Source organism: Cololabis saira, chromosome 11, assembly GCF_033807715.1.
Source record: "Cololabis saira isolate AMF1-May2022 chromosome 11, fColSai1.1, whole genome shotgun sequence".
Taxonomy (NCBI): domain Eukaryota; kingdom Metazoa; phylum Chordata; class Actinopteri; order Beloniformes; family Belonidae; genus Cololabis; species Cololabis saira.
In genome coordinates, this window is record NC_084597.1 from 47,655,757 (window position 1) to 47,681,823 (window position 26,067).

Below are 26,067 nucleotides of genomic sequence, written 5' to 3' on the forward strand. Positions count from 1 at the left end.
GCAGCGTTCCAGTCAGACTGAGATCACAGCCCAGATGAGATGTGGTAGAGAGCTGTGCAGAAGCAGCCGTCTGCAAACCTCGGTCAACCGAACATGACAGATACTGGTGTCATCATGCAGGAAACACGACTTTACGCTGTTGATGCTAAAGGGGATCTACAAGCTGTTGAATCATGTGGTAAATTTAGTTTTCCGCACAGTTTCTGCACGTTGTCAGTGTTTCTTTAGTAAATGACACCATGTATTACGTCCTGGGGTGTTCATAAGCAGCGTTTTACAACCAGAGGGGGCAGCTATCAACAAACACAATGGAACGTTTCTGTCATGCAACATATAGATATTTTGAGTCAATTTCATCATTATATTTCAAAAGTAATATTCCTCTTTTGAAGAATCCACAAATTACTTTCTTTTACACCTGTTCTACTGATAAAGTCACATGTCTTCATGATGCTCCAGCCGCTCACTGGACAGGATTTAGTCCAAAAACTGCAGTGAAGTCGTTTTTAGTTAAAACAGACAGTGTTTGTGGCGAAGTGATTGCATGGAAAGTGTCCCTGCAGACAAACCAGTCATTTTAACTTTGGATGTGTGCAGAAGGTGTATAAAAAGGACTGTCGTACAGTCATCTTTTCTGGTGACAGAGATGGGAGGTCGATGCTTGCTTGAAGCTAAAAAAAGAAAAAAACAACTTAAATGGGCAAATGTTTGCTGTTTTTGGTTGTCTTGCCACATTAGTGGTTTCAAAAACAGTTTGGTATAAATCTTTATTAGTAAAAGGTTGAAAATTGCTACCCTTCTAGCATCACTGGACACATGCATGTATTGATTACATGATAAAAGTCAAGGAAACGCATTTTTGAGGTAGGTTTGGTAGGACCTTTTACAGTCCTACAAAGAACATACTTTTTTTTCCGAAGAAATTCTGGAGGACCGTTCGGCGCCTCAGAAGGGGGAAGCAGTACTCTGCCGGCACCATTTACGGTGTGGGTGGGGAGCTGTTGACCTCAACTGGGGACATCGTCGGACGGTGGAAGGAATACTTCGAGGATCTCCTCAACCAGACTGACATGCCTTCCACTGAGGAAGCACAAAGTGGGGACTCTGGGGCGTGCTCATCCATCACCCAAGCCGAGGTCACCGAGGTGGTTCGTAAGCTCCTCATACCCCTTTTACACCAAGCTGGTTCCAGGGCTGGTGCTAGTGCTGGTGCTAGAGCCGGTTCGCGGTTGGTTCTAAGAAAGAACCGTTTGCTTTTACACAGCTGGTGCTGGCCAGCAGCTGGCCAGAGAGCCACGTCATCACGTTACTGTATACGTCACCACCACGCCCCCTCGTTTCCATCCCCACCCTGATCAGGAAGCTGAGAGCCAAAAGCTGTTTTAATTTCAGCTGTAGCGCTGTTAATATGGCACTTTATTAAGTTTTAATATTTTTTCAGGTGAAGTGACCTTTAAGATCCCCAACCTGGGCTCAGTTTATCCAAATAACGCCTGTTAAGAAATGACTCGAGAGCCGGCAGCCCCGGCAGCCCCTGCTGTGCTGAGGAGCACAGCAGCTCCTCAGCCGGCTCAACCTGCGCCGTCTTCTCGGGGGAGAAGACTGCAGCTTTGTTGAGAATTACGCTGGATGAAATAAATCATTTAGGAAGATAAATGTTGGTTTGATAGATAAAATCTATCATTTGTAGTTACGCCTGTTAAGAAATTACGGCGCGCGTCGCCGCGTACATCGACGCAGAGCCTACGGCGAAGCTTACGTAACCTACGCTGTAGGCTCTGCGTCGATGTAACGCGGAACCAGAACCGCGGGCTGGGACGCGGCTCCCTGCAGGCTCGGACGCGAGGCTGCCGCTCCGCCCGCCGACGTTACTGTTGATGGATTGTACCGTAGACCACTGCTGCTTCTGTTTTACATCCTTTATTAAATAAATTGATGTAATACTAAAAGAGTCTGCTAACTTAACCGCCGTCTTCAACGCTCCGTTGTTTAAAAACGGCGCTCTTCCGTGTTTATTCTGCTTTGGTTGTTCAGTAACACCGTCCCCAGCCCCGCCCCCAACCCCCGACGGAAACTGGTTCTTACGCCTGGCCCAGCAACCAAAGAGGGCTGGTGTAGCACCAGTTTTGAGAGCCAGGAGCTGGTGCTTAGGCTGTGTAAAACCAAAGAACTGGTGCTAAGTCTGGCTCTAGCCCAGAACCAGCCCTGGAACCAGCTTGGTGTAAAAGTGGTATCAGTGGCGGGGCACCGGGGGTGGATGAGATTCGCCCTGAATACCTCAAGTCTCTGGATGTCGTAGGGCTGTCTTGGTTGACACGCCTCTGCAACATTGCATGGAGGAAGGGGACAATACCGCTGGAGTGGCAAACCGGGGTGGTGGTCCCTCTCTTTAAAAAGGGGGACCGGAGAGTGTGTTCCAACTACAGGGGGATCACACTTCTCAGCCTCCCTGGGAAGGTCTACGCCAGGTCTACTGGAGAGGAGATTACGGCCGATAGTTGAACCTCGGATTCAGGAGGAACAATGCGGTTTTCGTCCCGGTCGTGCAACACTGGACCAGCTCTATACCCTCCGCAGGGTGCTCGAGGGTTCATGGGAATTTGCCCAACCAGTCTACATGTGTTTTGTGGATCTGGAGAAGGCATTTGACCGTGTCCCTCGTGTCATTCTGTGGGGGGTGCTCGGTGAGTATGGAGTCCGGGACCCTCTATTAAGGGCTGTCCGGTCTCTGTATGATCGGAGTAGGAGTCTGGTTCGCATTGCCGGCAGTCAGTCAGACTTGTTCCCGGTGCATGTTGGACTCCGGCAGGGCTGCCCTTTGTCACCGGTCCTGTTCATAATTTTTATGGACAGGATTTCTAGGTTCAGCCAGGGGCCGGAGGGGATCCGGTTTGGGAACCACAGGATTTCATCTCTGCAGATGATGTTGTCCTGTTATCTTCATCAGACCGGGACCTTCAGCATGTGCTGGGGCGGTTTGCGGCCGAGTGTGACGCGGCAGGGATGAGAATCAGCACCTCCAAGACCGAGGCCATGTTCTCCATCGGAAAAGGGTGGCGTGCCTTCTCCGGGTGGGTGGAGAAGTCCTGCCTCAGGTGGAGGAGTTCAAGTATCTCGGGGTCTTGTTCACGAGTGAGGGAACGATGGAGCGGGAGATTGACAGACGGATCGGTGCAGCGTCCGCAGTAATGCGGTCGATGTACTGGACCGTCGTGGTAAAGAGGGAGCTGAGTCGAAAGGCGAAGCTCTCGATTTACCGGTCAATCTACGCCCCTACCCTCACCTATGGTCATGAACTTTGGGTAGTGACCGAAAGGACAAGATCGCGGATACAAGCGGCCGAGATGAGTTTCCTCCGCAGGGTGGCTGGACGCTCCCTTAGAGATGAGTTTCCTCTGCAGGGTGGCTGGACGCTCCCTTAGAGATAGGGTGAGGAGTTCGGTCACCCGGGAGGAGCTCGGAGTCGAGCCGCTGCTCTTTCACATTGAGAGGAGTCAGCTGAGGTGGCTTGGGCATCTGTACCGGATGCCTCCTGGTAGGGATGCAAATTATCGATTATTTCATTAATTGATAGTTGATAACCTTATCGATCGATCATCGATTAGTTGATAAGCGGCGTTTTTCCCCCATCTGAGATACAAACATAATTTTTTTTGCTTATATAAAATACAAAGGACATTTTAATGTATTCCTTAATCAAATATTTATTTGATACAAAAGCCATAATAGTGTCATTTGTGTCAAGCAAATTTTAAGTTCTAGTTAAAATTATGAGACCTGCTGTATTGGAGCACATTTTCTTTTAGTTAAAACTGTAGCGGGGACAGATGTTTAGAGAAGAGTTTGCATGTTCTCCCTGTGTTCCCCTGGGTAGCTAATGTTCTCTACCCTCACAAAAACATGCAACAGTCCTGGGCTATACATGCCCCCTCTGGCCAACCGGGGAACAGATGGGGTGGGGAGGATCCGGCCGGAATAACGTGATCCTTCCACGCACTACGTTCGGCCGGAGAAACCCCACCCTGTCTGGTGAAAAGATGCGGCCTACTCACTCCTCAGGTTAAGGAGGAGACCTGAGCTCAGTGCAGGGCCCTCCCGGGGTTGGTAGAGGGAGCAATGCACAGGACTGTTAGGTAGGAGCACTGGGTGATAAAATGGGGAAAAAACCGGGATTAAAAAAAAAAAAAAAAAAAAATCGGGTAATTTCATAACGGCAATTAATCGAAAATCGATTAATTATTAACATCCCTACCTCCTGGACGCCTCCCTAGGGAGGTGTTCCAGGCATGTCCCACCGGGAGGAGACCCCGGGGAAGACCCAGGCCACGCTGGAGAGACTATGTCTCTCGGCTGGCCTGGGAACGCCTCGGACTCCCCTCGGAGGAGCTGGAGGAAGTGTCTGGGCTGAAGGAAGTCTGGGCATCCCTGCTGAGGCTGCTGCCCCCGCGACCCGGGAACGGATAAGCGGCGGACGATGGATGGATGGATGGATGGATGGATGGATGGATGGATGGATGGATGGCTTTTGACAACTCTGAGCTGAACTTAAAAAAAGAAAGCAGCAGAGTGGATGACCAGACCGAGGCATTGAAACTGAAATTTGACACATTTCCTAACCTTGCGTCGGCCTGACAAAGCTGATTTCATGCAGTTTTGTTACCAGGCTCAGTGACTGCTGCCAGGGCTTCAACCCTGCTTTCGCCTGACGTTTAATTGTTAACTTCTTTCTCTCCGTAGTGCCCCGATGCCATACCTTATTGGAGTACATTCCAGCCTGATGGAGGTCTGCGTCCACAACGAGCACCACACACCAACAAGATCCTTCATAATGTCAAACTGAATGGCAGTGCTTGTTTTCAACCCTGCTTGTTCTTTCATTGTTGACAAGTATTGCATTATTCAGAGGAGTAGAGTGTCTTTGTGGCCCCAGTTCACGCTTGTTTCTGTGTTTTCTCCACTGTGTGCAGAAAGTTCGCGGGATGGCTCTAGATGACGTGGTGGTCCTAAATGTGGACACGAACACGCTGGAAAGCCCTTACGATGACCTCCAAAGTCTGCCCAACGATGTGGTGAGGGGCCGCTGCACAACCATGCACAACTGTTCAATGTTTGACAAAACATCGCTGTCTTTACTAAACCGTCCCAGTGAGGAGAAAACATCCCTCCTGTCTTTACTAAACCGTCCCAGTGAGGAGAAAACATCCCTCCCTTTACTAAACCGTCCCAGTGAGGAGAAAACATCCCTCCCTTTACTAAACCGTCCCAGTGAGGAGAAAACATCCCTCCTGTCTTTACTAAACCGTCCCAGTGAGGAGAAAACATCCCTCCCTTTACTAAACCGTCCCAGTGAGGAGAAAACATCCCTCCTGTCTTTACTAAACCGTCCCAGTGAGGAGAAAACATCCCTCCTGTCTTTACTAAACCGTCCCAGTGAGGAGAAAACATCCCTCCCTTTACTAAACCGTCCCAGTGAGGAGAAAACATCCCTCCCTTTACTAAACCGTCCCAGTGAGGAGAAAACATCCCTCCCTTTACTAAACCGTCCCAGTGAGGAGAAAACATCCCTCCTGTCTTTACTAAACCGTCCCAGTGAGGAGAAAACATCCCTCCCTTTACTAAACCGTCCCAGTGAGGAGAAAACATCCCTCCCTTTACTAAACCGTCCCAGTGAGGAGAAAACATCCCTCCTGTCTTTACTAAACCGTCCCAGTGAGGAGAAAACATCCCTCCCTTTACTAAACCGTCCCAGTGAGGAGAAAACATCCCTCCCTTTACTAAACCGTCCCAGTGAGGAGAAAACATCCCTCCCTTTACTAAACCGTCCCAGTGAGGAGAAAACATCCCTCCTGTCTTTACTAAACCGTCCCAGTGAGGAGAAAACATCCCTCCCTTTACTAAACCATCCCAGTGAGGAGAAAACATCCCTCCCTTTACTAAACCGTCCCAGTGAGGAGAAAACATCCCTCCTGTCTTTACTAAACCGTCCCAGTGAGGAGAAAACATCCCTCCCTTTACTAAACCGTCCCAGTGAGGAGAAAACATCCCTCCCTTTACTAAACCGTCCCAGTGAGGAGAAAACATCCCTCCTGTCTTTACTAAACCGTCCCAGTGAGGAGAAAACATCCCTCCTGTCTTTACTAAACCGTCCCAGTGAGGAGAAAACATCCCTCCTGTCTTTACTAAACCGTCCCAGTGAGGAGAAAACATCCCTCCCTTTACTAAACCATCCCAGTGAAGAGAAAAACATCCCTCCCTTTACTAAACCGTCCCAGTGAGGAGAAAACATCCCTCCCTTTACTAAACCGTCCCAGTGAGGAGAAAACATCCCTCCCTTTACTAAACCGTCCCAGTGAGGAGAAAACATCCCTCCCTTTACTAAACCGTCCCAGTGAGGAGAAAACATCCCTCCCTTTACTAAACCGTCCCAGTGAGGAGAAAACATCCCTCCTGTCTTTACTAAACCGTCCCAGTGAGGAGAAAACATCCCTCCCTTTACTAAACCGTCCCAGTGAGGAGAAAACATCCCTCCCTTTACTAAACCGTCCCAGTGAGGAGAAAACATCCCCTCCTGTCTTTACTAAACCGTCCCAGTGAGGAGAAAACATCCCCTCCCTTTACTAAACCGTCCCAGTGAGGAGAAAACATCCCTCCCTTTACTAAACCGTCCCAGTGAGGAGAAAACATCCCTCCCTTTACTAAACCGTCCCAGTGAGGAGAAAACATCCCTCCCTTTACTAAACCGTCCCAGTGAGGAGAAAACATCCCTCCTGTCTTTACTAAACCGTCCCAGTGAGGAGAAAACATCCCCTCCTGTCTTTACTAAACCGTCCCAGTGAGGAGAAAACATCCCCTCCCTTTACTAAACCGTCCCAGTGAGGAGAAAACATCCCTCCCTTTACTAAACCGTCCCAGTGAGGAGAAAACATCCCTCCCTTTACTAAACCGTCCCAGTGAGGAGAAAACATCCCTCCCTTTACTAAACCGTCCCAGTGAGGAGAAAACATCCCTCCCTTTACTAAACCGTCCCAGTGAGGAGAAAACATCTCTCCCTTTACTAAACCGTCCCAGTGAGGAGAAAACATCCCTCCCTTTACTAAACCGTCCCAGTGAGGAGAAAACATCCCTCCCTTTACTAAACCGTCCCAGTGAGGAGAAAACATCCCTCCTGTCTTTACTAAACCGTCCCAGTGAGGAGAAAACATCCCTCCCTTTACTAAACCATCCCAGTGAGGAGAAAACATCCCTCCCTTTACTAAACCGTCCCAGTGAGGAGAAAACATCCCTCCCTTTACTAAACCGTCCCAGTGAGGAGAAAACATCCCTCCCTTTACTAAACCGTCCCAGTGAGGAGAAAACATCCCTCCTGTCTTTACTAAACCGTCCCAGTGAGGAGAAAACATCTCTCCCTTTACTAAACCGTCCCAGTGAGGAGAAAACATCTCTCCCTTTACTAAACCGTCCCAGTGAGGAGAAAACATCCCTCCTGTCTTTACTAAACCGTCCCAGTGAGGAGAAAACATCCCTCCTGTCTTTACTAAACCGTCCCAGTGAGGAGAAAACATCCCTCCCTTTACTAAACCGTCCCAGTGAGAAGAAAACATCCCTCCCTTTACTAAACCATCCCAGTGAGGAGAAAACATCCCTCCCTTTACTAAACCGTCCCAGTGAGGAGAAAACATCCCTCCCTTTACTAAACCGTCCCAGTGAGGAGAAAACATCCCTCATGTCTTTACTAAACCGTCCCAGTGAGGAGAAAACATCCCTCCTGTCTTTACTAAACCGTCCCAGTGAGGAGAAAACATCCCTCCTGTCTTTACTAAACCGTCCCAGTGAGGAGAAAACATCCCTACCTTTACTAAACCGTCCCAGTGAGGAGAAAACATCCCTCCTGTCTTTACTAAACCGTCCCAGTGAGGAGAAAACATCCCTCCCTTTACTAAACCGTCCCAGTGAGGAGAAAACATCCCTCCCTTTACTAAACCGTCCCAGTGAGGAGAAAACATCCCTCCCTTTACTAAACCGTCCCAGTGAGGAGAAAACATCCCTGTCTTTACTAAACCGTCCCAGTGAGGAGAAAACATCCCTCCCTTTACTAAACCGTCCCAGTGAGGAGAAAACATCCCTCCCTTTACTAAACCGTCCCAGTGAGGAGAAAACATCCCTCCTGTCTTTACTAAACCGTCCCAGTGAGGAGAAAACATCCCTCCTGTCTTTACTAAACCGTCCCAGTGAGGAGAAAACATCCCTCCTGTCTTTACTAAACCGTCCCAGTGAGGAGAAAACATCCCTCCCTTTACTAAACCGTCCCAGTGAGGAGAAAACATCCCTCCCTTTACTAAACCGTCCCAGTGAGGAGAAAACATCCCTCCTGTCTTTACTAAACCGTCCCAGTGAGGAGAAAACATCCCTCCCTTTACTAAACCGTCCCAGTGAGGAGAAAACATCCCTCCCTTTACTAAACCGTCCCAGTGAGGAGAAAACATCCCTCCCTTTACTAAACCGTCCCAGTGAGGAGAAAACATCCCTCCCTTTACTAAACCGTCCCAGTGAGGAGAAAACATCCCTCCTGTCTTTACTAAACCGTCCCAGTGAGGAGAAAACATCCCTCCCTTTACTAAACCGTCCCAGTGAGGAGAAAACATCCCTCATGTCTTTACTAAACCGTCCCAGTGAGGAGAAAACATCCCTCCTGTCTTTACTAAACCGTCCCAGTGAGGAGAAAACATCCCTCCTGTCTTTACTAAACCGTCCCAGTGAGGAGAAAACATCCCTCCCTTTACTAAACCGTCCCAGTGAGGAGAAAACATCCCTCCCTTTACTAAACCGTCCCAGTGAGGAGAAAACATCCCTCCCTTTACTAAACCGTCCCAGTGAGGAGAAAACATCCCTCCTGTCTTTACTAAACCGTCCCAGTGAGGAGAAAACATCCCTCCCTTTACTAAACCGTCCCAGTGAGGAGAAAACATCCCTCCCTTTACTAAACCGTCCCAGTGAGGAGAAAACATCCCTCCCTTTACTAAACCGTCCCAGTGAGGAGAAAACATCCCTCCCTTTACTAAACCGTCCCAGTGAGGAGAAAACATCCCTCCTGTCTTTACTAAACCGTCCCAGTGAGGAGAAAACATCCCTCCCTTTACTAAACCGTCCCAGTGAGGAGAAAACATCCCTCCCTTTACTAAACCGTCCCAGTGAGGAGAAAACATCCCTCCCTTTACTAAACCGTCCCAGTGAGGAGAAAACATCCCTCCCTTTACTAAACCGTCCCAGTGAGGAGAAAACATCCCTCCCTTTACTAAACCGTCCCAGTGAGGAGAAAACATCCCTCCTGTCTTTACTAAACCGTCCCAGTGAGGAGAAAACATCCCTCCTGTCTTTACTAAACCGTCCCAGTGAGGAGAAAACATCCCTCCCTTTACTAAACCGTCCCAGTGAGGAGAAAACATCCCTCCCTTTACTAAACCGTCCCAGTGAGGAGAAAACATCCCTCCCTTTACTAAACCGTCCCAGTGAGGAGAAAACATCCCTCCTGTCTTTACTAAACCGTCCCAGTGAGGAGAAAACATCCCTCCTGTCTTTACTAAACCGTCCCAGTGAGGAGAAAACATCCCCTCCCTTTACTAAACCGTCCCAGTGAGGAGAAAACATCCCTCCTGTCTTTACTAAACCGTCCCAGTGAGGAGAAAACATCCCTCCTGTCTTTACTAAACCGTCCCAGTGAGGAGAAAACATCCCTCCTGTCTTTACTAAACCGTCCCAGTGAGGAGAAAACATCCCTCCTGTCTTTACTAAACCGTCCCAGTGAGGAGAAAACATCCCTCCCTTTACTAAACCGTCCCAGTGAGGAGAAAACATCCCTCCCTTTACTAAACCGTCCCAGTGAGGAGAAAACATCCCTCCCTTTACTAAACCGTCCCAGTGAGGAGAAAACATCCCTCCCTTTACTAAACCGTCCCAGTGAGGAGAAAACATCCCTCCTGTCTTTACTAAACCGTCCCAGTGAGGAGAAAACATCCCTCCCTTTACTAAACCGTCCCAGTGAGGAGAAAACATCCCTCCTGTCTTTACTAAACCGTCCCAGTGAGGAGAAAACATCCCTCCTGTCTTTACTAAACCGTCCCAGTGAGGAGAAAACATCCCCTCCCTTTACTAAACCGTCCCAGTGAGGAGAAAACATCCCTCCTGTCTTTACTAAACCGTCCCAGTGAGGAGAAAACATCCCTCCTGTCTTTACTAAACCGTCCCAGTGAGGAGAAAACATCCCTCCCTTTACTAAACCGTCCCAGTGAGGAGAAAACATCCCTCCTGTCTTTACTAAACCGTCCCAGTGAGGAGAAAACATCCCTCCTGTCTTTACTAAACCGTCCCAGTGAGGAGAAAACATCCCTCCTGTCTTTACTAAACCGTCCCAGTGAGGAGAAAACATCCCTCCCTTTACTAAACCGTCCCAGTGAGGAGAAAACATCCCTCCTGTCTTTACTAAACCGTCCCAGTGAGGAGAAAACATCCCTCCCTTTACTAAACCGTCCCAGTGAGGAGAAAACATCCCTCCCTTTACTAAACCGTCCCAGTGAGGAGAAAACATCCCTCCTGTCTTTACTAAACCGTCCCAGTGAGGAGAAAACATCCCTCCTGTCTTTACTAAACCGTCCCAGTGAGGAGAAAACATCCCTCCTGTCTTTACTAAACCGTCCCAGTGAGGAGAAAACATCCCTCCTGTCTTTACTAAACCGTCCCAGTGAGGAGAAAACATCCCTCCTGTCTTTACTAAACCGTCCCAGTGAGGAGAAAACATCCCTCCTGTCTTTACTAAACCGTCCCAGTGAGGAGAAAACATCCCTCCTGTCTTTACTAAACCGTCCCAGTGAGGAGAAAACATCCCTCCCTTTACTAAACCGTCCCAGTGAGGAGAAAACATCCCTCCTGTCTTTACTAAACCGTCCCAGTGAGGAGAAAACATCCCTCCCTTTACTAAACCGTCCCAGTGAGGAGAAAACATCCCTCCCTTTACTAAACCGTCCCAGTGAGGAGAAAACATCCCTCCTGTCTTTACTAAACCGTCCCAGTGAGGAGAAAACATCCCTCCTGTCTTTACTAAACCGTCCCAGTGAGGAGAAAACATCCCTCCTGTCTTTACTAAACCGTCCCAGTGAGGAGAAAACATCCCTCCTGTCTTTACTAAACCGTCCCAGTGAGGAGAAAACATCCCTCCTGTCTTTACTAAACCGTCCCAGTGAGGAGAAAACATCCCCTCCTGTCTTTACTAAACCGTCCCAGTGAGGAGAAAACATCCCTCCTGTCTTTACTAAACCGTCCCAGTGAGGAGAAAACATCCCTCCTGTCTTTACTAAACCGTCCCAGTGAGGAGAAAACATCCCTCCTGTCTTTACTAAACCGTCCCAGTGAGGAGAAAACATCCCTCCCTTTACTAAACCGTCCCAGTGAGGAGAAAACATCCCTCCTGTCTTTACTAAACCGTCCCAGTGAGGAGAAAACATCCCTCCTGTCTTTACTAAACCGTCCCAGTGAGGAGAAAACATCCCTCCCTTTACTAAACCGTCCCAGTGAGGAGAAAACATCCCTCCCGTCTTTACTAAACCGTCCCAGTGAGGAGAAAACATCCCTCCCTTTACTAAACCGTCCCAGTGAGGAGAAAACATCCCTCCCTTTACTAAACCGTCCCAGTGAGGAGAAAACATCCCTCCTGTCTTTACTAAACCGTCCCAGTGAGGAGAAAACATCCCTCCTGTCTTTACTAAACCGTCCCAGTGAGGAGAAAACATCCCTCCTGTCTTTACTAAACCGTCCCAGTGAGGAGAAAACATCCCTCCCTTTACTAAACCATCCCAGTGAGGAGAAAACATCCCTCCTGTCTTTACTAAACCGTCCCAGTGAGGAGAAAACATCCCTCCTGTCTTTACTAAACCATCCCAGTGAGGAGAAAACATCCCTCCTGTCTTTACTAAACCGTCCCAGTGAGGAGAAAACATCCCTCCTGTCTTTACTAAACCATCCCAGTGAGGAGAAAACATCCCTCCTGTCTTTACTAAACCGTCCCAGTGAGGAGAAAACATCCCTCCCTTTACTAAACCATCCCAGTGAGGAGAAAACATCCCTCCTGTCTTTACTAAACCGTCCCAGTGAGGAGAAAACATCCCTCCTGTCTTTACTAAACCGTCCCAGTGAGGAGAAAACATCCCTCCCTTTACTAAACCATCCCAGTGAGGAGAAAACATCCCTCCCTTTACTAAACCGTCCCAGTGAGGAGAAAACATCCCTCCTGTCTTTACTAAACCGTCCCAGTGAGGAGAAAACATCCCTCCTGTCTTTACTAAACCGTCCCAGTGAGGAGAAAACATCCCTCCTGTCTTTACTAAACCGTCCCAGTGAGGAGAAAACATCCCTCCTGTCTTTACTAAACCGTCCCAGTGAGGAGAAAACATCCCTCCCTTTACTAAACCGTCCCAGTGAGGAGAAAACATCCCTCCCTTTACTAAACCGTCCCAGTGAGGAGAAAACATCCCTCCTGTCTTTACTAAACCGTCCCAGTGAGGAGAAAACATCCCTCCTGTCTTTACTAAACCGTCCCAGTGAGGAGAAAACATCTCTCCCTTTACTAAACCGTCCCAGTGAGGAGAAAACATCCCTCCTGTCTTTACTAAACCGTCCCAGTGAGGAGAAAACATCCCTCCCTTTACTAAACCGTCCCAGTGAGGAGAAAACATCCCTCCCTTTACTAAACCGTCCCAGTGAGGAGAAAACATCCCTCCTGTCTTTACTAAACCGTCCCAGTGAGGAGAAAACATCCCTCCCTTTACTAAACCGTCCCAGTGAGGAGAAAACATCCCTCCTGTCTTTACTAAACCGTCCCAGTGAGGAGAAAACATCCCTCCCTTTACTAAACCGTCCCAGTGAGGAGAAAACATCCCTCCCTTTACTAAACCGTCCCAGTGAGGAGAAAACATCTCTCCCTTTACTAAACCGTCCCAGTGAGGAGAAAACATCCCTCCCTTTACTAAACCGTCCCAGTGAGGAGAAAACATCCCTCCCTTTACTAAACCGTCCCAGTGAGGAGAAAACATCCCTCCCTTTACTAAACCGTCCCAGTGAGGAGAAAACATCCCTCCCTTTACTAAACCGTCCCAGTGAGAAGAAAACATCCCTCCCTTTACTAAACCGTCCCAGTGAGGAGAAAACATCTCTCCCTTTACTAAACCGTCCCAGTGAGGAGAAAACATCCCTCCCTTTACTAAACCGTCCCAGTGAGGAGAAAACATCCCTCCCTTTACTAAACCGTCCCAGTGAGAAGAAAACATCCCTCCTGTCTTTACTAAACCATCCCAGTGAGGAGAAAACATCCCTCCCTTTACTAAACCGTCCCAGTGAGGAGAAAACATCCCTCCCTTTACTAAACCATCCCAGTGAGGAGAAAACATCCCTCCCTTTACTAAACCGTCCCAGTGAGGAGAAAACATCCCCTCCTGTCTTTACTAAACCGTCCCAGTGAGGAGAAAACATCCCTCCTGTCTTTACTAAACCGTCCCAGTGAGGAGAAAACATCTCTCCCTTTACTAAACCGTCCCAGTGAGGAGAAAACATCCCCTCCTGTCTTTACTAAACCGTCCCAGTGAGGAGAAAACATCCCTCCTGTCTTTACTAAACCGTCCCAGTGAGGAGAAAACATCCCTCCCTTTACTAAACCGTCCCAGTGAGGAGAAAACATCCCTCCCTTTACTAAACCGTCCCAGTGAGGAGAAAACATCCCTGTCTTTACTAAACCGTCCCAGTGAGAAGAAAACATCCCTCCCTTTACTAAACCGTCCCAGTGAGGAGAAAACATCCCTCCCTTTACTAAACCGTCCCAGTGAGGAGAAAACATCCCTCCCTTTACTAAACCGTCCCAGTGAGGAGAAAACATCCCTCCCTTTACTAAACCGTCCCAGTGAGGAGAAAACATCCCTCCCTTTACTAAACCGTCCCAGTGAGGAGAAAACATCCCTCCCTTTACTAAACCTGCTTCCGCCTGCCTGCACCCCCCCCCCCTCTGGTCATCCCGCTGCTGCTTCCACATGACTGTTGTGTGCTGCTGACGCCCCCCCCCCCTCTGGTCATCCCGCTGCTGCTTCCACATGACTGTTGTGTGCTGCTGACGCCCCCCCCCCCCCTCTGGTCATCCCGCTGCTGCTTCCACCTGCCTGCTGTGTGCTGTTGCCGTCCCCTACTCCCCCAGTCTGGCCTTCGGCAGGAGGGTCCCCCCTTATGAGCCTGGTCCTGCTCAAGGTTTCTTCCCTCCTAAAGGGGAGTTTTTCCTTGCCACTGTTTGGCTTAAGGCTTTTCTCCCACTAAGGGAGTTTTTACCTGCCATTGTTTATATAATAATTGCTCGGGGGTTTATGTTCATGTTTATGTTTATGTTCATGTTCTGGATCTCTGGAAAGCGTCTAGAGACAACATCTGTTGTATTAGACGCTATATAAATAAAATTGAATTGAATTGAATTGAATTGAATTAAACCGTCCCAGTGAGGAGAAAACATCCCTCCTGTCTTTACTAAACCGTCCCAGTGAGGAGAAAACATCCCTCCCTTTACTAAACCGTCCCAGTGAGGAGAAAACATCCCTCCCTTTACTAAACCGTCCCAGTGAGGAGAAAACATCCCTCCTGTCTTTACTAAACCGTCCCAGTGAGGAGAAAACATCCCTGTCTTTACTAAACCGTCCCAGTGAGGAGAAAACATCCCTCCTGTCTTTACTAAACCGTCCCAGTGAGGAGAAAACATCCCTCCCTTTACTAAACCGTCCCAGTGAGGAGAAAACATCCCTCCTGTCTTTACTAAACCGTCCCAGTGAGGAGAAAACATCCCTCCCTTTACTAAACCGTCCCAGTGAGGAGAAAACATCCCTCCCTTTACTAAACCGTCCCAGTGAGGAGAAAACATCCCTCCCTTTACTAAACCGTCCCAGTGAGGAGAAAACATCCCTCCCTTTACTAAACCGTCCCAGTGAGGAGAAAACATCCCTCCCTTTACTAAACCGTCCCAGTGAGGAGAAAACATCCCTCCCTTTACTAAACCTGCTTCCGCCTGCCTGCACCCCCCCCCCCCTCTGGTCATCCCGCTGCTGCTTCCACATGACTGTTGTGTGCTGCTGACGCCCCCCCCCCCCTCTGGTCATCCCGCTGCTGCTTCCACATGACTGTTGTGTGCTGCTGACGCCCCCCCCCCCCCCTCTGGTCATCCCGCTGCTGCTTCCACCTGCCTGCTGTGTGCTGTTGCCGTCCCCTACTCCCCCAGTCTGGCCTTCGGCAGGAGGGTCCCCCCTTATGAGCCTGGTCCTGCTCAAGGTTTCTTCCCTCCTAAAGGGGAGTTTTTCCTTGCCACTGTTTGGCTTAAGGCTTTTCTCCCACTAAGGGAGTTTTTACCTGCCATTGTTTATATAATAATTGCTCGGGGGTTTATGTTCATGTTTATGTTTATGTTCATGTTCTGGATCTCTGGAAAGCGTCTAGAGACAACATCTGTTGTATTAGACGCTATATAAATAAAATTGAATTGAATTGAATTGAATTGAATTAAACCGTCCCAGTGAGGAGAAAACATCCCTCCCTTTACTAAACCGTCCCAGTGAGGAGAAAACATCCCTCCCTTTACTAAACCGTCCCAGTGAGGAGAAAACATCCCTCCTGTCTTTACTAAACCGTCCCAGTGAGGAGAAAACATCCCTCCCTTTACTAAACCGTCCCAGTGAGGAGAAAACATCCCTCCCTTTACTAAACCGTCCCAGTGAGGAGAAAACATCCCTCCTGTCTTTACTAAACCGTCCCAGTGAGGAGAAAACATCCCTCCCTTTACTAAACCGTCCCAGTGAGGAGAAAACATCCCTCCCTTTACTAAACCGTCCCAGTGAGGAGAAAACATCCCTCCTGTCTTTACTAAACCGTCCCAGTGAGGAGAAAACATCCCTCCTGTCTTTACTAAACCGTCCCAGTGAGGAGAAAACATCCCTCCCTTTACTAAACCGTCCCAGTGAGGAGAAAACATCCCTCCCTTTACTAAACCGTCCCAGTGAGGAGAAAACATCCCTGTCTTTACTAAACCGTCCCAGTGAGGAGAAAACATCCCTCCTGTCTTTACTAAACCGTCCCAGTGAGGAGAAAACATCCCTGTCTTTACTAAACCGTCCCAGTGAGGAGAAAACATCCCTCCCTTTACTAAACCGTCCCAGTGAGGAGAAAACATCCCTCCCTTTACTAAACCGTCCCAGTGAGGAGAAAACATCCCTCCCTTTACTAAACCGTCCCAGTGAGGAGAAAACATCCCTGTCTTTACTAAACCGTCCCAGTGAGGAGAAAACATCCCTCCCTTTACTAAACCGTCCCAGTGAGGAGAAAACATCCCCTCCTGTCTTTACTAAACCGTCCCAGTGAGGAGAAAACATCCCTCCTGTCTTTACTAAACCGTCCCAGTGAGGAGAAAACATCCCTCCTGTCTTTACTAAACCGTCCCAGTGAGGAGAAAACATCCCTCCCTTTACTAAACCGTCCCAGTGAGGAGAAAACATCCCTCCCTTTACTAAACCGTCCCAGTGAGGAGAAAACATCCCTCCCTTTACTAAACCGTCCCAGTGAGGAGAAAACATCCCTGTCTTTACTAAACCGTCCCAGTGAGGAGAAAACATCCCTCCCTTTACTAAACCGTCCCAGTGAGGAGAAAACATCCCCTCCTGTCTTTACTAAACCGTCCCAGTGAGGAGAAAACATCCCCTCCCGTCTTTACTAAACCCTCCCAGTTTGCTTTGAAAAGAGTAGCGTAGCAACCGCGCAGATAAACTCAGCGCAAACAGGCCGAGTTTGGGAAATTTAGGTGGAACTCACGTCCTCCTCCATTCGTTAGCATTAGCACCTGCTGCTGCTACCTTTCTGCTGGGCGTATGATGATGCACGTACGTGACTGACGTATGTAACTGGGTACGCTTGTTTTATGTCTCGGAGAAGGAGAGATGAGACGAGAGAGTGAAAAAAAAGCCTGTACTTTAATGCCCAGTGTATACTCGAATATTCACGATATAGTCATTTTGTACATCGTAGTAGAAGCCGAGATACATGCACTATACTCAATATATCGCCCAGCCCTAGTCAGCATCATCAGAAATAACCGGGATACCTTTTCAAACGCAGCCTGTTTGAGTATAAACAGTCAAAAAAAAAAAACAGCTCTTCATTCTCTTATAAGAACCTGTGATTTCACTTTTACGGTCCCTTCAACCTGCAGTTAAGTTTTAAAAAGATCTTTGTGATCAGCTCTTTGTCCTCTGCACCTGCTTCAGTTCTTTGTATCTTATAGTTTTTGACAACTTTGTTCAGTTGTCTCCTATTTTGTTATTAATTGAGAATTTGCATGAATCTGAGCAGCATCATGTCCTGCTTTTCACGGCTCCTATTAAAACCGACATCGTATATTGTTGTTCTGATAAATCCCTCGTGGTCGTCTACATGCGTCCCATCTGCTGTCAGATATGCCGTCGTAGTTCTAAGTTGTAAATGGTTCCAGTGCTACTTATCAGACAGGAGTTTCTCTGTCCATTGAGACCAATATTATTTGATTGTGGGGTACCTCAGGGTTCCCTATTAGGACCCAATCTTTTTTTCTTAATTCGTATGCCCTCTCTGGGCAAAATAGAATAGAATAAACTTTATTGATCCCCCAGAGGGGAAATTCACTTGTGCAGCAGCAAATATACACACGTTTGACAATTTTTACAAAATATACACGAAAGTATGAAGAGGTATAAAAAAGTATATCCTACAAAAAATAACCAATAAATAGCTAAGTAATTAAAAAGAGCAATATAAAAAATGAGCAATGTACAAAAGAAGTACTATAATAATATATACATGTGCAAAGAGACAAAAATACCAGTGATGCATTTAGAGAGAGAAGGTTATTGCACTTTTAAACTGTACTTGTGGAGTGACGCGAGCCATTACTTGAAGAGAAGGTAATTTACAAAAATGCTGACCATAAAATATGGTCAGCATATATATACTGTGTGTGTGTATGTGTATATATATATATGTATGTATGTATATTTATATATATATATATATATATATATATATATATATATATATATACATACATACATACATACATACATACATACATACATAATTAAACAGAGCAAATATACAGGTTTTTTATGTTTAAATAGTTGTTTAAATAGTGTAAGTTTTCCTTTCATTGGTTTGTAGATGGTCTACAGATCTGTCTGTAAATTAAAATCAAACCCATTCCCATTTAAACACCACTGAACGGTCTTACTGTTTCAGGTTTCATCTTTAAAAAGTCGTCTGAAGAAGGTTTCTGCAACTACGGGCGACGGTGTGGCCCGAGCCTTCCTCAAGAGTCAGGCGGCTCTGTTTGGCAGCTACAGGAACGCCCTGCAGATCGAGTCGGTCAGTGTTTCTGCCAACACTAACATCTTAAAGAGCTCTTCAATAACAGCTGTTTAAAGTGTCTTGAGTTGTGCAGTGCTATGTCAGTGAAGTAGGATGTTTTTATTTCAGGGAGAGCCAATCACGTTTAACGAGGAAACTTTCATCAACCATCGCTCCAGTGCTATGAGACAGTTTCTTCAGAATGCCATTCAGCTCCAGTTCTTCAAACAGGTAAAATCACGGACAGCTGCTCACCTTTAGCCCACCCATCAGGATCAACCTCCCCGACCAGCCTAATGTCTCAAGAACATACAAAACAAACAACACAAACCCGTCATTGTTTTCAACATGCAGTTTATCGATGGCCGTTTGGACCTGCTGAACTCAGGAGAGGGCTTTAACGACATCTTTGAAGAAGAGATCAGTATGGGAGAATACGCAGGTGAGGCAGTGTTGAGTGTTTTCAATGATGTGTTTAGAAAAACTGTTGCCATGCAAACTGAAGCTGCGTCCACATCGGGGCAGGGTCATGTTAAAACTAAACTGATAAGGGTATGATCGTTTCCTTCATGTTCCACCAATGACGTAAACGTGAAGAATAATGCTGGATTCACACTGAAAGCGTCAAAAATCTCCTGACGCCTGCATCGCGCTGCTTGGTAGATTCACACTGAAATCTGCATGCACTGTCGACCATAGACATATATACGTTGACGCCGCATCGGGCGCTGAGCTGTACGTCAACGTCGCCGCCATATTGGATGTGGCAAGACTGCGCTGTAAAATAATAAAAGTGAATGGACTTATTTTCATAAAGCGCCTTTCTACAAATAAATTTCTCTACATAAATATACACAAATCTACCCATTCACTCAATAGTCTTATTGCCCCCAAAAACCAGCTAAACCATATTTTCAGTATTCCAGTTATTTTATTGTCTGAAAAATGGTTCAAATGTTATTTTGTCTGAAAAATGGTTCAAATGTTATTTTATTGTCTGAAAAGTGGTTCAAATATGTTATTTTGTTACTTGAAAAATTTAAAATATGTTTTGTTGATTAGAAAATATGTTTCTCTATTTTTCTTATTTTTGTGAGGGGGGATATATATTGTTTTTCGGCACTACCTTGTTCTCTATAGCTGATACAACATGAATTACTCCTATGTGGGATCAATAAAGTTCTTATTTTTGCCATCTGAGAAAATTAATTATATTATATTCGGTGCCTAACTGTTTCCCAAGTATATTAGTGCGTGTGTGAATGAATAAATGAGACGTAAAACGTACATTTCTTTGTAGAAAGACGCTTTATGAAAATAAGTCCATTCACTTGTATTAGTTTACAGCGCAGTCTTGAACATCCAATATGGCGGCGACGTCAACGTATCGCAGCAGCGGGCGAGCCCACTCGATGAGGCGTCTACGTATATATGTCTATGCTGTCAAGCCTGCAGTGGGCGGGGCCTGCAGTGGGCGGGGCCTGTAGGGGTGGGGCTTTCAAGCTGCGCTATATAATAGGGCTGTCAAACGATACATTTTTTAAATCCCGATTAATCGCATGTTGTCCATAGTTATGCGATCGATCGCACATTTATTCACAAATTTTTTGCTGTTATTAATTACCTTTAGATATTTTTTAAATGTTTTTAATACTGTTAACAACATGAGAAAGGGCAAATATGCTTTATGTCAATGTTTATTCAACTTTCCACAAAAAAAGCTTTTGACCTGAATGTAACATTCCTTCATAAATACAAACACAATGTAGTCCCAACTTTACACTTGTAAAGACTAACTTAAAGGGTAGTGATGCACCGAAATGAAAATTTGTGGCCGAAACCGAAACCGAAAATAATAATAAACACTTGGCCGAATACCGAACAATACCGAACATGGTTCTTCGCAGTTTTTCATTTATTTTGCCAATTTTTTCACCATTGCATAAATCAAATAAATTTGATTTAGGCATGCTTTTAAAAGAAAAAAATCTTTTACAAAATTACAAGGTAGAAAACATTTGTTGAACATAAAAAACTGAACATTTTTTAATTTCCCAGCATTTCTTAAATATTCCAGCAGACATTATACCAGCAAAGAACAATAACTTAAAATAAATAAATTAGCAAAATAAATGTTTTGGCCATCTTTGAGCTTGTGTTAGGCTTAACTGACTGAACATTGTAACATAGGCCTTACAACAATAAAAATGCATTAAAGCGCTCAGGGTTTTTTATCATTTCAAATGATAAATCAAACTTGTAGCTGAAAGACTTTGCAGATGTGCCCCCTCTAGATATTTGAGCAGAACATTCATTGCAAACAGCCATTCTTGTATTATTCTTTGCCACTCTAAAATCCTTCCACACTGCTGACATGTTTGCACCACTTCACTCCACGCTCTTCGCTGTTTGATTTCCTCATCTAAACGCACTTGTAATAGATTGATTTATGTTGTTTTGGTTCCACCTGCTGGTGAATGTTAGTTAAATTCTTATGTGGTTAGTTTTTGGTTGGCCAACTATTTATGCGGTGCGCAACCATTACGGGAGCGTTATGTGGTTAGTTTTTGGTTGGCCAACTATTTATGTGGTGCGCAACCATTACGGGAGCGTTACATGGTTAGTTTTTGGTTGGCCAACTATTTATGTGGTGCGCAACCATTACGGGAGCGTTACATGGTTAGTTTTTGGTTGGCCAACTATTTATGTGGTGCGCAACAGTAACCGAGCGGCCAGTCTATTTATATTACAACGCCGTTATTAATTGTTCGGTTTTTTTCCCACTTATTCCACCGAACACCGAAAGTGTTTTTTTGCCATTTTCGGCCGAACAATTTCGGTTACCGAACAATCGGTGCATCACTATTAAAGCGGACCTATTATGAAAAACACGTTTTTTCTTGTTTTAACATATATAAAGTGGTCTCCCCTCACCCTGCCAACACAGGGAAGATAAAATCCCTTGAAAATCTGCAAGGTCTGTTCCCCCCCGCCCGCTGAATCTTCCAGTGTCACGTGACTTTTTTACAAGCCGTTCTGAATCTGCGCCTATGGTGACGTCACCATAGGCGCAGAGGTTCGGCCTCCGCTGCTGAAACCACGACCACATCTAACTCCGCCGGCTGGAGCTTCCGCCATTGTTCAGAAGCGGTGGCTGTTTGAGCAACGAGGGACAGTAGAAATGAGGTTTTGCATCGACATTTACCCTCATAAAAGGATCAGTGCCAGCAGTACGGACCCGGCAACTGCACACGAGTCAGCGGTAAGTGACGTTATTTTTTTATGTTATTTATATTTGTCTATGAGTATGATCTTTGCATGGGTTAAGTATTTAGCTCGGAGCTGCTCACGGACCGGACTGATGAGGAGCCCCGGCGGGTACCGTAATACATTTATTTCTGTTTATGGTTTCAGATCTTCCAAGCACCTGAAGCTGTTCAACGACACCTCCAGAAGACGCACGATCCTTCCTTGAGCCAGCAATAGTGCATACATGTTATTTATATACAACTTATGTTTTATTTTTTAACAATAAAGTTGCCATTTGTGAAAATTCAGTGTTGTGATTTCTTTACAGTTAACATGATTCATTTGTCTTGAGGAATTGGAGTAAAGAACTATGGTGTAACTGTTTAGAATTAAATGAAATCTTCCTGTGTGAAGACGATGTGACTAAAGGCTGATATATGGTTCCGCGTTACACCAACGCAGAGCCTACGGTGTAGGGTACACGTCAATTTAACGCAGAACCGTAATTCAGGCTTTAATAGTGTACGGAGCCGCTGCTCTTCTCCCCGGAGCGAGGGTTTGTCTCCTCCCCTGCTACACGTCATTCAAGCAGCCAATCAGCGCAGAGCCTCATTATCATAACCTCCCCTCCCCTTAAAATGAAGCACAGAAAAGAGGTCAGAAGCGGTAAAACTAGAGACATGGCCCACAGGCTGAATTTCTGTTTTATGTAGAAAAAACAAGCTTTAGATTGTTTTTAAGACATTCAAGGACTGTTTAAAATATACATTAAATGCCATAATAGCTCCCCTTTAAGATTCCTTGTTTTTTTAAGCAGCTCAATGTAAAACAATGAACCATATGCATCACAAACTTTGTACAAGAAGTGCGATGGTCAGTTACATTTTCCATATGATTATGTCTAACCTCATATGGAGGAAAATAAAAGGCTAAAAAAATATCCCCTTCTCCTAAGTTGGATCAAAACAGGGGGATACAAAAACGAAATTACAAACAAATAAAGTGCACATGTAACAGCAGGGAGTAACTCAACCTATAAAGTGCAGTTGGGCTATAGTTAGCTAATACTTCAGATTCTTTGCTCATCTAATGTATTCAGGTGAGGAACCTCCTTCCCTCACATCTATCCAGCATTGTCTGCTTTTGACGGGGGGCGCGGCGTTCTCTGGTATTTGAGACTCAACATTACTAATGGTAATTAATTTCAAATCGACAGTACATGCAAATAACTTCAGTCTTGTCCAGCAAACCATCTAGCATCTTTTTGAAACTGAACTAGCTGTTCAAAAGTCCTTTTTCATTCTCCATCTTTCAGTCCACCAGACTTTTCCTCAGGCTACGGCGCTGACGAGCGCCAGAAATTATATAATGCACTTTTTTTTTTTTATCCTGCACGTTAATCGTGCGTTAAAAAAATAGTCGGCGTTAAGAGGACGTTAAGTTAACGCGTTATTAACACGTTAACTTTGACAGCCCTACTATATATCTATATATAGCTGCACATCTTCAGTTTCCTATTTCACCATTGATCACACTTTGGGAAGCCTTCTTTATATTTCAGTGTTATTTCCGCATAGATAAGAGTGAGTTTGATGCTCTTTAACAAGTTTGGATCAACATCAACCATCATCGTTGGTGCCGGTGAAGCTGCAGTCTGTCTGCGCTGAACACTGACACACCGGGTCGGAGCAGATTAGGTCATATTGTTTAAACTGTGTTTTGTGATTAATATAAGCACGGTTTTTAATTATTTTGCATTGGATCAATGTAGCAAATAAAATATTTGGGACCATCCAGCTCCTCACCCATCAGATACGTGTTTCACATGAGCAGTTCAGGTAAAAATGGCAAAATCAGCAAAAATGTCAGTTTGCTGGATGAAATATATTAATTCCTGATAGAATAAGTTTGTTAGTGCACAGCTCTTCTCCTGTACGCATGTGAATGAGTGTACGTTTGTGTGTACATGAAAGTACAATCTGCATTGAATCCCGGTCTGTGATTGGACGCTGCCTCATTTGCATAAAGTTGAGATTTTTCAACTTCAAATTGACACTCTGGACGCACTGCTCCCGACGCCTCTCGATGCGGGAGGCGTATGCGGTTCCCCTGAAGACAGATCATGACGTGATTGTATGAAACGATGGCATTGTTTCGCAATCCTTTTGGTTTTAATTCTGTTGACACTTTACTACTACACTAAAAGGTCTTCAGCAGGTCACTTTCTTCTGTTTTTAAGGGTTAAACTCAGGGTTACATGTTCAGATTTCAGTAATCAGCACCTTCTTGTGTCTGATTCATAGAAAGTTTCTAGTGCAGGGCTTGATCCTTCTGCTTCATGTTCCTACTGAAATGTAACGGTTTGTTTCTAATTTCCTGAACCTGTATGTTTGCTGACTGTTTGTTGTGTTCACCCCCCCACCCCCAACCCCCCCCACAGGCAGTGATAAGACCTACCACCAGTGGCTGTTCACAGTAAAGGTGAGCTATTCCCAACGTATACGTTGATGTGCAACAAAAGGGAGTGCTGTAGTTGCCGTTTCCTGGACCCCAGACGCTTCTTCCCACATGGTGATGGAGGTGGCAGGCCTTGGCTGGTAGTTTCACGCTAAAGAAGCAGCTGTGACCTTCACAGGCCCCGGAGAGATCAGGTCCGTGTTGGAGTTGTAGAGGGAGAAGCCAGTGACATCATTCACACCTAGGCAGGGCCGGTTTTTGCTGTGGGCAATATGCGCGACCGCCCAGGGCGCAATCCGGGTGGGGGCGCACGAGCGCTCTCAAAAAAAAAAGAGCAGCCTTCTCCTCTCCTCTCGCCCCTCCTTGTGTAGACAATCTTGGTCATCTGCGTGAGGAGTGCGGGGTTTTGACGCTGCGTGATACGTAACTTGGTCTAAGAGTGAACTCACACATATCTGTAATGCTCTGTCAAGTTGCTTATTAAAATCAAGTTAACTGAAGAACAAGGTCCCGTTATCACTTGACCCCCCCCTCCCCCTCCAGGAGAGAGAGAGGTGGGGCGACCTGCGGGGACATCAGGTCGGAGAGGAAAAGCAAAGAGCGGGGGCAAGGGAGGATTCCAAGGCCACACACAACTGCTACCAAATAAATTGTATTTCATTCATAGAAATAATAATATCTACCCACATGTAATGAATTGGGTTATGCGAAAAATGTACACAGATAAAAAACGTAGTGGATGTAGAAGAACTTCCCTGACCTCCATCAAAGTCCATGACTCTGCTTGAGCTGCTACTTTCATCCGTGAGAAAGAGCTGCAGAAATCTAGCCCGGTCTGTGGACTGCACTCAGAATTGGTCTGACCTTCCAGTGACAGCAGTGGAAGCAGAGAGGAGTTTTTCCAAGCTGAAGCTTATTAAAACATATTCTAGGTCCTACTATGTCACAGGAGCGTTTCTCTGGACTCGCCATCATCATCAATCATACAGTTGCGCAACAGATTTCGTATGATGATGTAATTAATGATTTTGCTGCAAAGATGGCTAGAAAAGTCTAGATTGCACTTTACCACTTTACACCTGTTGTGAAAGGGTGAAAGAGCCAGGTTAAAAATCTGCTACAGTCTGAACACTCAATTCAGATTATGTGAATACGCCTCATTGTATTTTTTTTTATTTATACATTTTATTTTATTCATTAGTTATACATTTGAATGTGTGAAGGATTAGTGTCATTTACACAGGGGCTGTTGTGATGTGTGATGATTCTTCACTGCGCCGGGGGCCAGGACCACCTCTGCACCTAGGGGTCATAAATGGAGCACAGCCTTCTGGGATTTGGCGTCATGTAGAGGGTTTCTTAGTCTCATACCATGTGGTCAGGCTTTGCTGTTGACCCTATGATGTCAAACACATGTTTGGCTCTTTGATCCAAACCCATCCTGAACTGTTAGCTGCGTTATCCCTGCAGACAACTGGACACTAACGCTTCCAGAGGGATGGAGCAAATCATTTTCAGTGGGATTTCATCTCTCCGGGTCAGACAGCATTGTGGCTGATGACTATGGGTGAAACGATACACTAATCTGACGATACGGTACGATACATGATATTGAGGTCACAATAACAATACGATACAATATTTTAGCTGTTTTTTTTTAACAACCTTGAATGAGGAACATATGACTGGAAAAAATTGTCTTTTATTTGAAAGACACAAAATACAAAACAATGCTGTGCGTTTGCTCTATTGTTACAGTTTGTAATGCTTTATAACTGTTTACGTTTTAAAGAGAAAGCCAGGCCAACCATTTTCCACTAACTGAACTAAAAGTAAATGTCAGGTTTGCATTATGCATCTTCAGTTTCATACAAGTACAAATATTTAGCCACAAACTGAATAGTTTCTGTCATGTTTGACTTGACTTTT

At 45.8% G+C, this 26,067-nt stretch overlaps 1 protein-coding gene across 4 annotated transcripts in view; it reads left to right on the plus strand.

The window, feature by feature from the left end:
- Positions 1 to 26,067, plus strand: part of dennd1a (DENN/MADD domain containing 1A) — a 94,572-nt gene that overhangs the window by 51,922 nt on the left and 16,583 nt on the right. For all 4 annotated transcript variants that reach the window (XM_061734629.1, XM_061734631.1, XM_061734630.1 and 1 more), the window contains exons 11-16: positions 4,738 to 4,783; positions 4,968 to 5,069; positions 18,325 to 18,450; positions 18,562 to 18,663; positions 18,787 to 18,874; positions 24,122 to 24,162. In XM_061734629.1, coding sequence (XP_061590613.1) covers positions 4,738 to 4,783; positions 4,968 to 5,069; positions 18,325 to 18,450; positions 18,562 to 18,663; positions 18,787 to 18,874; positions 24,122 to 24,162 — 505 coding nt within the window. The remainder of the gene's footprint in view (positions 1 to 4,737; positions 4,784 to 4,967; positions 5,070 to 18,324; positions 18,451 to 18,561; positions 18,664 to 18,786; positions 18,875 to 24,121; positions 24,163 to 26,067) is intronic.